At 41.9% G+C, this 9,964-nt stretch overlaps 1 protein-coding gene across 1 annotated transcript; it reads right to left on the reverse strand.

The window, feature by feature from the left end:
- Nucleotides 1-302: 302 nt before the first annotated feature.
- Nucleotides 303-4,384, reverse strand: LOC307270779 (putative violet-sensitive opsin; the record flags this gene model as incomplete). The annotated part of the gene is made up of 5 exons (XM_080054660.1): nt 303-398; nt 637-876; nt 1,391-1,556; nt 1,717-1,885; nt 4,045-4,384. The coding sequence occupies 5 exons, from the start codon at nt 4,382-4,384 to the stop codon at nt 303-305; spliced, it is 1,011 nt and encodes a 336-aa protein (XP_079910786.1).
- Nucleotides 4,385-9,964: the final 5,580 nt, after the last annotated feature.

Here is a 9,964-nt window from a genome sequence, read left to right on the forward strand (position 1 = left end):
CATTGAAAAGTCCATTCAAACAGTCAAACAGTGAAACTTTAATATGTAAATTCTAGCGCCCCCTTTGGACTAAAGCGGTAGTGTTTTTACTACGCCAGCTGTTGTTCCTGGGTGAGCGTATTGTATTGTATTGTATTGTATTAATTTATGATTATCAGAGGAAAAATTAGACTGTTTCAGAAATATTTAAAAGTTCTTCGTAGCACCTTTTTAAATGACAGAAAAAATGCCCTTTTCATTGATATTCGAATGCTTTAGATGCTTCTGTATAGATATATATATTATACATTTACAAAGTAACATTAAGCAGCTGTAGACACCTCTGTCTTTGAAGTAGAAACTTCTGATCCATCGTCCTGTGCCGTTCCAAACACTGTCTCCATGATGCAAGCTTTGAACTGAGGACACACACACACACACACACACACACACACACACACACACAAACAAAGTCAATAAACTACCAAACAAAATGCCAAACAATCTTAAAAAGAAATGTTAACGGAAAAATCATATCGATAAAGATTATATACAAATGTGTTTGTCTCTCTCTCTCTCCCGCTGTCTGTGTGTGTGTGTGTGTGTGTGTGTGTGTGTGTGTGTGTGTGTGTGTGTGTGTGTGTGTGTGTGTCTCACCTGTTTATTCATGAACACATAGATCAGAGGGTTGTAGACACAGGAGCTCTTAGAGAACAATGCAGGTATAGTGACCAGCCTATAGTCTTTGTACTCATCGCTAGCGAAGGCAAAGTACAGTCCAGCGAACGCGTAGGGCCCATAACACAACACGTAGGATCCCACCATCATCATTATCATCCTAGAAACCTCCTTCTCTGCCTTCTGTGTGGATTCAGACTCCTGCTGCTGTGCTGCCACCTGCAAGATAGTGGGACAGGTTAGAACGGAGAGGTAAAACACTGTAGAAATGTAGCTGCAAGATAGTGAGCCAGGTTATATGGTAAAAGGACTCCACTTATGTAGCACTTTCCCCTGGTTTTTCACAGACCCAAAGTACCTTACATTGTTTTTTACACATACACTAGCCTGGCACCGCCCGCCTACCTACTTCCGCTCAATTTTAATTTCCCTTCAGTAGTCAGTCTGGGTCTGTGGTATATTCGCAGGCTTTCTCAGGATAGATTTTTACATGACCAATCAGCGAACAGAGGGAGTGGCTCAGAAGCCGGCGCGTGACATACGTCACGACCAAACGTTACGCGATTGGTTGGCAGATCCAGAGTGGCACTGGGCAGATCCAATAGTTTTAAACTTCAACAGACACGCCTTCAAGTGAGGTAACGTTTGTCAATTGAGCAATTCCAGACCTTCTGTACAAATAAAATGTAGTACACACACACAGACAGACAAACACACAGACAGACAGACTTACTGCTCTGAGCGCTCCCAGTAGTTGTGAGTAGGAGAATATAACGATGGTCATGGGCGCGATGAAACATGTGACCATGAGGAAGTAGAGGTAGCTGGTGCAGTTATACTCCTCATTGTGTGTGTACCAGTCTGGACCGCATGAACAGCCAAGGCCTTCTGGGATGTATCTGGGATAGACAGGATGCATATATTAGTGTGTGTGTGTGTGTGTGTGTGTGTGTGTGTGTGTCATCCAAAGAATTGAGTAATGGCACAGTCCACTCCCATCACAGACAGACAGACAGACAGACAGACAGACAGACAGACAGACAGATATTAACCCCCTACCTGCTCCATCCAAAGAAAGGTGGAATGGCACATCCGATCCCCATAAACCAGGTGAAGGCCACAGCAGCCAGAGCGTATTCATTAGTGAACTTAAACGATCCGAACGGTTTACAGATCACTACATATCGTTCAAAGGAGAGGACAGCCAGAGACCAGGCACTCACCAGACCTACAGACAGACAGACAGACAGACAGATAGACAGACAGACAGACAGACAGACAGACACACAGACAGACAGACACACAGACAGACAGGGGGCAGAGGGGTTAGTCATCTTTTATTGTTTGTAGAACTCAAAAGTTTCATCTACTAAAGTTCAGCAGTTGGTTCATATTTGTTTATTTTTATTTCTTTTGTGAAATCATTTGAACATATTTTTTTATTGTATTTTCATGCTTTTCATTTTTCTTTTTTTGATGTCTGAAATAAATTGAATCAAATCAAATCAAATATTTACTGTATATCGTTCGTATAATTTTAGATTTAGCCTCAGATAGATAGACAGACAGACAGACAGACAGACAGACAGACAGAGAGAGAGAGAGAGAGATAGATAGATAGATAGATAGATAGATAGATAGATAAATAGAAGTAAACTTGGAACAGAACAGTGTATTTATGCACTTAAAGAAGTCATCAGTGTATATACAGAGGACAGAACGCATGGATGCATCAAAAGCATTTGACAGGATCAATTATAGTCAAAGTCAAATACATTTTTATAGCACATTTAAAAACAACATCAGTAAATCAAAGTGCTGCACAAGATACAAGACAAAACAACATAAAAGATACATGAGGATAAACAGTTTGGAGTGTCAAAGTCTCAACTTGTGTTAAAGGCCAATGCAAAAAAAGTGAGTCTTCAGCAACGTTTTAAACTGGTCACCATAATCTTAATCATGGTAAATTGTTTGCCAAACTCCAAGAGCGCGGGGTTCCACCTTACCTGATAAGGATTTTGTAGTTCTGGGGACGATCTTTCTCTTTTTTTTTCTAAGATATTTTTGGGGAATTGTTATGCTTTATTGATAGTGCAGAGAGACATAGGTGAAATGGGGCAGAGAGGGGAGTGACATGCAGAGAACGACCGCGGGCGGGAATCGAACCCTGGGGGGGGGGGTGCCGGGGGGATGCCCTACCAACTGACCTAAGGGCGCCCCATATGGATGATCTTTCTAAGAAGCTTTGAGAGTGTAAGACTGGATTTATGGTGGGAGAGAGTCTTATCAACAACCTCATATACGCTGATGATTTGGTCATCATGTCTCCATATAGTGCTGGGCTACAGCAACTGCTTAAAGTGTGCTCTAGCTACGGAGTCCAATATGACATTAAGTTCAATCCTAAGAAGAGCGTTATTATGATTGCTAAAACTAAGGAGGATCAGAAGCTAACGTTTCCTTCATTCTTACTATCAGACTGTTTTCTAGAGGTAGTTAGGAAGGTAAATCAAAAATCAAATCAAATCAGTTTTATTTGTATAGCCCAAAATCACAAATACATTTGTCTCAGTGGGCTTTACATTTCATACAATATGATATATGATACAATATGACACCCTGCCCTTACACCCTTAGCTCAGCTGAGAAAAAACTCCCAGTAAAAAACCCTTTACCGGGAATAAAAAAAAATTGAAGAAATCTCAAGGAGTGTCGACAGAGTAAGGGATCCCTCTCCCAGGACGGACATGCTGCAATAGATGTCATAAGTAGAGAAAATCACGAAGGTACGGTATTTAGGGCACATCATCACTGATGATCAATGTGATAATGATGATGTCCAGCGCCAGTGCTGTAAGCTTTATGCACAGGCGAATTCTATATGTGCACTGATGATGTTAACGTTAGTCTCTTCAGAGCCTACTGTACTCCATTGTACACAGTTCACCTCTGGTATAAATATAGAACAGCTAAAGTGAAGAGGCTACAGGTAGCGTATAATGATGCGTCTAGGATCCTCGTTAAGCTTCCAAGGTGGACTAGTGCTAGCTCTTTGTTTGTGACTAGTAATGTCCCCACCTTTCATGCTGTGTTGAGGAATTTCATCTACAATTGTATGTGTCGACTTCTAGAGTCAAAAACCAAACTTCTACTTGCACTCACTGACAGTAAACAGAGTGATACAAGGTTCTCCTCTGGGTTGTGGAAACATAGAAATCGATGCTTATATGTATTTTAATTTGTGTCATGTATTTGTATTGTCTTTTATATGGAGCTTTGAGTCCGGAATAAAGTATTCATATCATATCATAGATGGACAGAAAGACAGACAGATAGAAAGACAGACAGATATAAAGACACACACACACACACACAGACACATACCTGCTGCTGACCCCATGGCAGATTCCATTGCGCAGAGTGTGTGTCCCAGGAAAAAGTATCCTCTCGTGCTGGATATGAACACCTGACTGACCGAGAAAGTGACGAAGATAAATCCGGCTAAAGACACGTTCACCAGAATGTAGTTCAGAGGCACGCGCAGCTTCGAGTATTTCGCTGTCACGACCAGAACGATGAAATTCAGCGGCGTGCCAAACAGGAACACAAGGCCCATGAACAGAGCCTGCATGTAGAACACCCAGGGAGGGGCCAGGTAGAACTGAGGGCCCTCAAACGGAGAAATTTTGGAGATGTTCTCGTATAGGTGGAAGTATTTCCCCATGGCTGCAAGTGGGTCGGTGTGTGTGTGAGTGTCTATGTATTTTCTTTGTTTTTTACTATCTCTTAAATGCAATTTCTAATGTCTAATCTTGATGTATTGTATGCCCCTGTAAAGCACTCTGAATGGCCTTTCTATGTCTGCCAGTGTGTGTATGTGTGTGTGTGTCTGTGTGTTTGGTCCACCACAAGCCGAGATCTCAGCCCATTTATATTCTCTATAAACCGTTTATCCTCAGATTAAACCGTTCCCTTCTAATCGGCTCAGCCAGACGTCCTCAAACTCTTACACAAACAGACATTTAAATTTAACAAAAAATCTTCGATAATCTGATTATCAACTTAAGCTTTAAGTGGAGTATTAGCAAGACAACCTTTAACAAACCTTTAACCTCCTAAATCTATTGAACAAACAAACATTAAACACTGTAACTTTTAGTTTCTAACAGTAAGTACACGTTTTAAATTTAAAATATCTATTTGAAACATTATCTTCATTGTTTTTTTTCAATTCTCTGAACCAGAAATCTACAACTTCTAAAGCCCTTACATCCACTAAGCTTTCCATTATCCTTCTAAGCACTATTCTGAAGGTTAGTACAGAAGGATTTGTTCAAATCTCATTGGCTGATTTTATGAGACATTTTCTTCTTAAAAACATGCGTAAATTGCAATTCAGACTTATTTATTCTGCTAGGTGGACACAGTTAATGAAAAGTGATGGATAATCGAGTTAGAATTAATTAATTGAAGCTTTAAAGGCTTCATTAAACTATTAACAGGACGATGTTCAGCAAATTAACCTTCCCTAATGGACAGTGTGAGTAACACGCTGGCTGACTCATTCCTCCTGACGCCCATTAAAGGACTAATTCACACTTTTTAAACATTTTCATGTTTTTCAATTATAATTTCTACCAGAAAAATCTTTCAAATGTCTAAATATTCAACATCATTAAGAGAGTTCAACTATTCACTACCTTTCATATAGACGGAGAGAGAGACACACAGACAGAGCAGAAATACAATGTTCTATAGCTCTCAGCACACTACATATATATCACACTTATCCCATTTTATCATTCTTGATAAACAATAAGATACTTTTACAGGAATGAAAAATAAGATCACACGTCTTTTTCTTTTAGAGAGGACACAAGAAAAATACAGGAATGCACACATACACCAGAAATCAAATTGTACAGAAAACCTCCAATTTAGCAAAAGTGTGGTGCCGGTGTCATGTCAGAGCTGATTCTGGTGGTGTTGGATGGAGCATAGTATTAGGCCGGCGACATCTTCTCTGTCGCTCTGGGCTGGAGTCACCTCAGCTGTGGCTCTGGTGTGCAGATGGCAGCAGGTTGCTGTGGGGCAAGAGGTCCAGTCCGTGATGGTGGATGGCCTAGAGGAAAGGTGGCTGACCAGTAACCATGAGGTCTCTGGTTCCTCCCAGTAACCATGAGGTCTCTGGTTCCTCCTCCTAGTAACCATGAGGTCTCTGGTTCCTCCCAGTAACCATGAGGTCTCTAGTTCCTCCCGGTAACCATGAGGTCTCTGGTTCCTCCCAGTAACCATGAGGTCTCTGGTTCCTCCCAGTAACCATGAGGTCTCTGGTTCCTCCCAGTAACCATGAGGTCGCTGGTTCCTCCCAGTAACCATGAGGTCGCTGGTTCCTCCCAGTAACCATGAGGTCGCTGGTTCGATCCGGATCCGCACCGGACATGAGGGTGTTAGTTGTAAAACTAGCAGAGGCTGGTATTATGTAAGTAAGTAAGTAAGTAAACTTTATTTATAAAGCGCCCTTTGCAGACCAGGGTCACAAAGCGCTTCACAATGGGAAGCAACAACAGATTAAAATTGTACATACATTTAAAAGGCCAAGACAATACAGTGATAAACATAGCAGCCCCAAGAACAAATTAGGCAAAAGCCTGTACAAATAAATAGGTTTTTAGTTGACGTTTGAAAGCGTCAACAGACTCTATTGAACGCAGAGAGATGGGAAGATCGTTCCAGAGCTTGGGAGCAACAACCTGGAAGGATCGGTCACCTCTGGTCCGCAAACCAGTACGTGGAACCATCAGCAGTTTCTGCTCCACAGACCTCAGAGCCCGAGCAGGGGTGTAAGGCTGAATCAGATCACTGACAGAGGATGGAGCCTGGTCATGCAAAGCTCTAAAAGTTAGAACCAGAATTTTAAAGTTGGTCCTAAAGGACACTGGCAGCCAATGCAAAGCTTTTAGAATAGGGGATATGTGGCTCCTCCTATCAGCCAATGCAGAGCTTTTAGAATAGGGGATATGTGGCTCCTCCTATTAGAGCTTTTAGAATAGGGGATATGTGGCTCCTCCTATCAGCCAATGCAGAGCTTTTAGAATAGGGGATATGTGGCTCCTCCAGGTCAGAATTCTGGCTGCAGAGTTTTGCACTAACTGCAGGCGAGACAGCTCCTTCTTGTTTAGACATGAAAACAAACTGTTACAATAGTCTAAACGCGAAGACACAAAAGCATGAATGATCAGCTCTGAATCATTTTGTGACACCATTTGCCTGAGTTTAGAGATGTTCCTCAGCTGAAGAAAGCAGTTCCTGGTTAGCTGTTTGCAGTGCTGCACTAATGACATGTCTTTGTCAAAAATAACACCGAGGTTTCTTAGGCTAGGTTTGACAGACTGGCCTAGGTCACCCAAGTACTGGTTAATCCCTGGAATTAATTTATCAGGGGCAATAACCAATGTCTACGGTGCCCACCATCTCTACCATTGTGTCCTTGAGCAAGACACTTAACCCCAATACTGCTCCAGAGGCGCAGTACTGCGGCTGACCCTGCGCTCTGACCCCCTCCGAAGTGTGGTAACTTGAGAGGAAATATGCGAAAAGACAAATTTCAATGTAACCAACCATTGACTAATAAAGTAACTTTACTTTCCTGCACACAAATCCAAACGTCTCTTCTGTTCAGCTGGGCAGGGGCTGGCCTGGCCTTCTGCATCTGAATGAGAACAATAGGGAGGGTTTTTAGTTTTGAGACAGGCCAGTTTCTTATGTAGCACGTTAGCCAGGTATAACTTAAATGTAGAATGTGTACATGCCACAACATCGGCACAAGCAGGACGGTTATGCTTAATTTTGTTGAAAGAATTAAACAATGGTGCTTACCTTTTTGTTTGCAGACATCATCAAGAAATTGAAACCATAATTAAGTAGAAACAAACTTGCCAATAGGGCTTTACCAAACCCTTCATGTGTTCCCAGTAGAAATTCTCCATCAAGGTTGCTGCTAAATTTTGTTATGTGCTTTCAATGTGACCAAGATTCAAATCAATAATATATTCCAAAATGAGTTTGTTAGAACATAAGGAACATAACACGGAATGCACAGAAGGTAGGAATCAGCAAAAAGGAATTTGTTAAAAGACTCATCATCAGAAAACATATAAGAGAATCAGTTTGGGAAGAGAATGAGATTAGCAGATTTCCAGCAGGGAAATATTCATATTCAGCAGCTACAAGAGTTTGGAAGCAAAGTCTGTAGTTAGAAGCAAAACCAGAAACAAGTGAGAAGGGTTCAGCGAGAGGAAAAAACATTCAAACGGTCGCTGTTACAAAATGAACTGCACAGAGTTATGAAGAACATGATCATGGGAAAAAACAGGTGTCTCTTTTTCAATAGTGAAAGGAGGATCCATTTCTAAAGTTAAAATCAGTACATGCTGGATCAACAGAGCCAGAAGGAAAATCAAGCATTCCCAAACCCCAGCAACAAAACGCTCGGTGACCCTTAGGTCAGGCAGACGCCAGCGCTGCCACACACAGAGAGGGAGGGAAGGAAAGGCAACGGACCGTGGCAAATCAGAGCTCAGAACTCTGACACTCAAAACATCTCAAACTCAAGGCAGTTCGGTGTGATGACACAGAAAGAGAAATGTAGGGTTAGACAGTGAGACCATAAAACACTCTTTCTGCCTTTTCTCAGGCTAGGATGATCCAATTTTTTTTTGGACATTTATACTTCATGGGATCTCCGAGTTCAATACACCTTCATATTCCAACCGGTGAAGTAGGGCTTTAAGGAAGCGACGTCCCAGAAAAATCGAACTCGGTTCGAAAAAATAACAGACGCAAATTCGCGAAGCAAAATAACGGCGCTGGTGTGGAAGCTTGTATTGACTCTTTATACGTTCAGTAAATATTAATAACGCGCAAATTAATCGCACGAATAAAACGCGCTCGATGTGCAAAGGCCTTCACACAGACCATAACAGCAACCCGTTTTTGCTCTCTCTTTTCCTGTGAAGCACTTCGCAGTCAAACACAGTATACAAACCATAACACCACCATCAACAAATAAAACTAAGGAGGCGCCCTTAGCTCAGTTGGTAGGGCGTCCCCCCCATGGGCCTCGGCCAGCAGCGGACCCGGGTTCGATTCCAGCCCGCGGTCGATCTCTGCATGTCACTCCTACACGTGCGTGTCTCTACACTGTCAATAAAGCATAAAAATGCCAAAAAATATCTTAAAAAAAACCAAAGAAAGCCAAAACTTCTCTCTCTCTCTCTCTCTCTCTCTCTCTCTCTCTCTCTCTCTCTCTCTCTCTCTCTCTCTCTCTCTCTGACAAACACAGTACACTTCACTGTTAACAAACAATTAATTAAGTAGGTCAACTCTGCCATTAGGCTTTTCCTACAAAAAGGAAAAGTTGAGGCCCCCGACCAAGAGCCCAGGCTTCAGGCCCGAGCCCCGCAGCAGACCCGGGTTAGAATCCTGCCCGGCTCAGTTCTCTGCAAGTTTTCCCCTCTTTGCCCCATTTCAACTATGTCTCTACAAGTCTGTTAAATAATGCAAAAATGCCCAAAAAAAATATCTTAACAAAAAAGTAAGGTAATGTAAGGTTTCAAAAGCACAGTTGCTCAAAGAAAAGTCATATCAGCAAAATTATACTAAAATAAAATAGCAAAACACGCCTGGAGCTCCTTCCACCCCTAACCCAAGCATCACGTATGCTGTCAGGGAGCTCCTTCCACCCCTAACCCAAGCATCACGTATGTTGTCAGGGAGCTCCTTCCACCCCTAACCCAAGCATCACGTATGCTGTCAGGGAGCAATGGGAGGTCACAGGCTTTTATGCTTTCACACCAAAACCCCCAGATAATCCCAAACAAATGACTTATGCCGATCCAATCCAACTTTACTTATAAAGCGCTTTCATCAAACCAGAGCAGAGACAAAGTGCTGTACAGGCCTAAAATAAGGTACAATAAAAATAAGTAAAATAAGGTACAATAAAAATAAGTAAAATAAGGTACAATAAAAATAAGTAAAATAAGGTACAATAAAAATAAGTAAAATAAGGTACAATAAAAATAGATAAAAAAATGAATAAAGCTAAGGGCGCCCTTAGCTCAGTTGGTAGGGCGTCCCCCCCATGGGCCTCGGCCAGCAGCGGACCCGGGTTCGATTCCAGCCCGCGGTCGTTCTCTGCATGTCACTCCCCTCTCTGCCCCATTTCAACTCTGTCTCTACACTATCAATAAAGCATAAAAATACCAAAAAATATCTTAAAAAAAAACAAAGAAAACCAAAA

The sequence above is a fragment of the Ammodytes marinus genome (genome assembly GCF_949987685.1).
Source record: "Ammodytes marinus genome assembly, contig: scaffold_140, whole genome shotgun sequence".
Taxonomy (NCBI): Eukaryota; Metazoa; Chordata; class Actinopteri; order Uranoscopiformes; family Ammodytidae; genus Ammodytes; species Ammodytes marinus.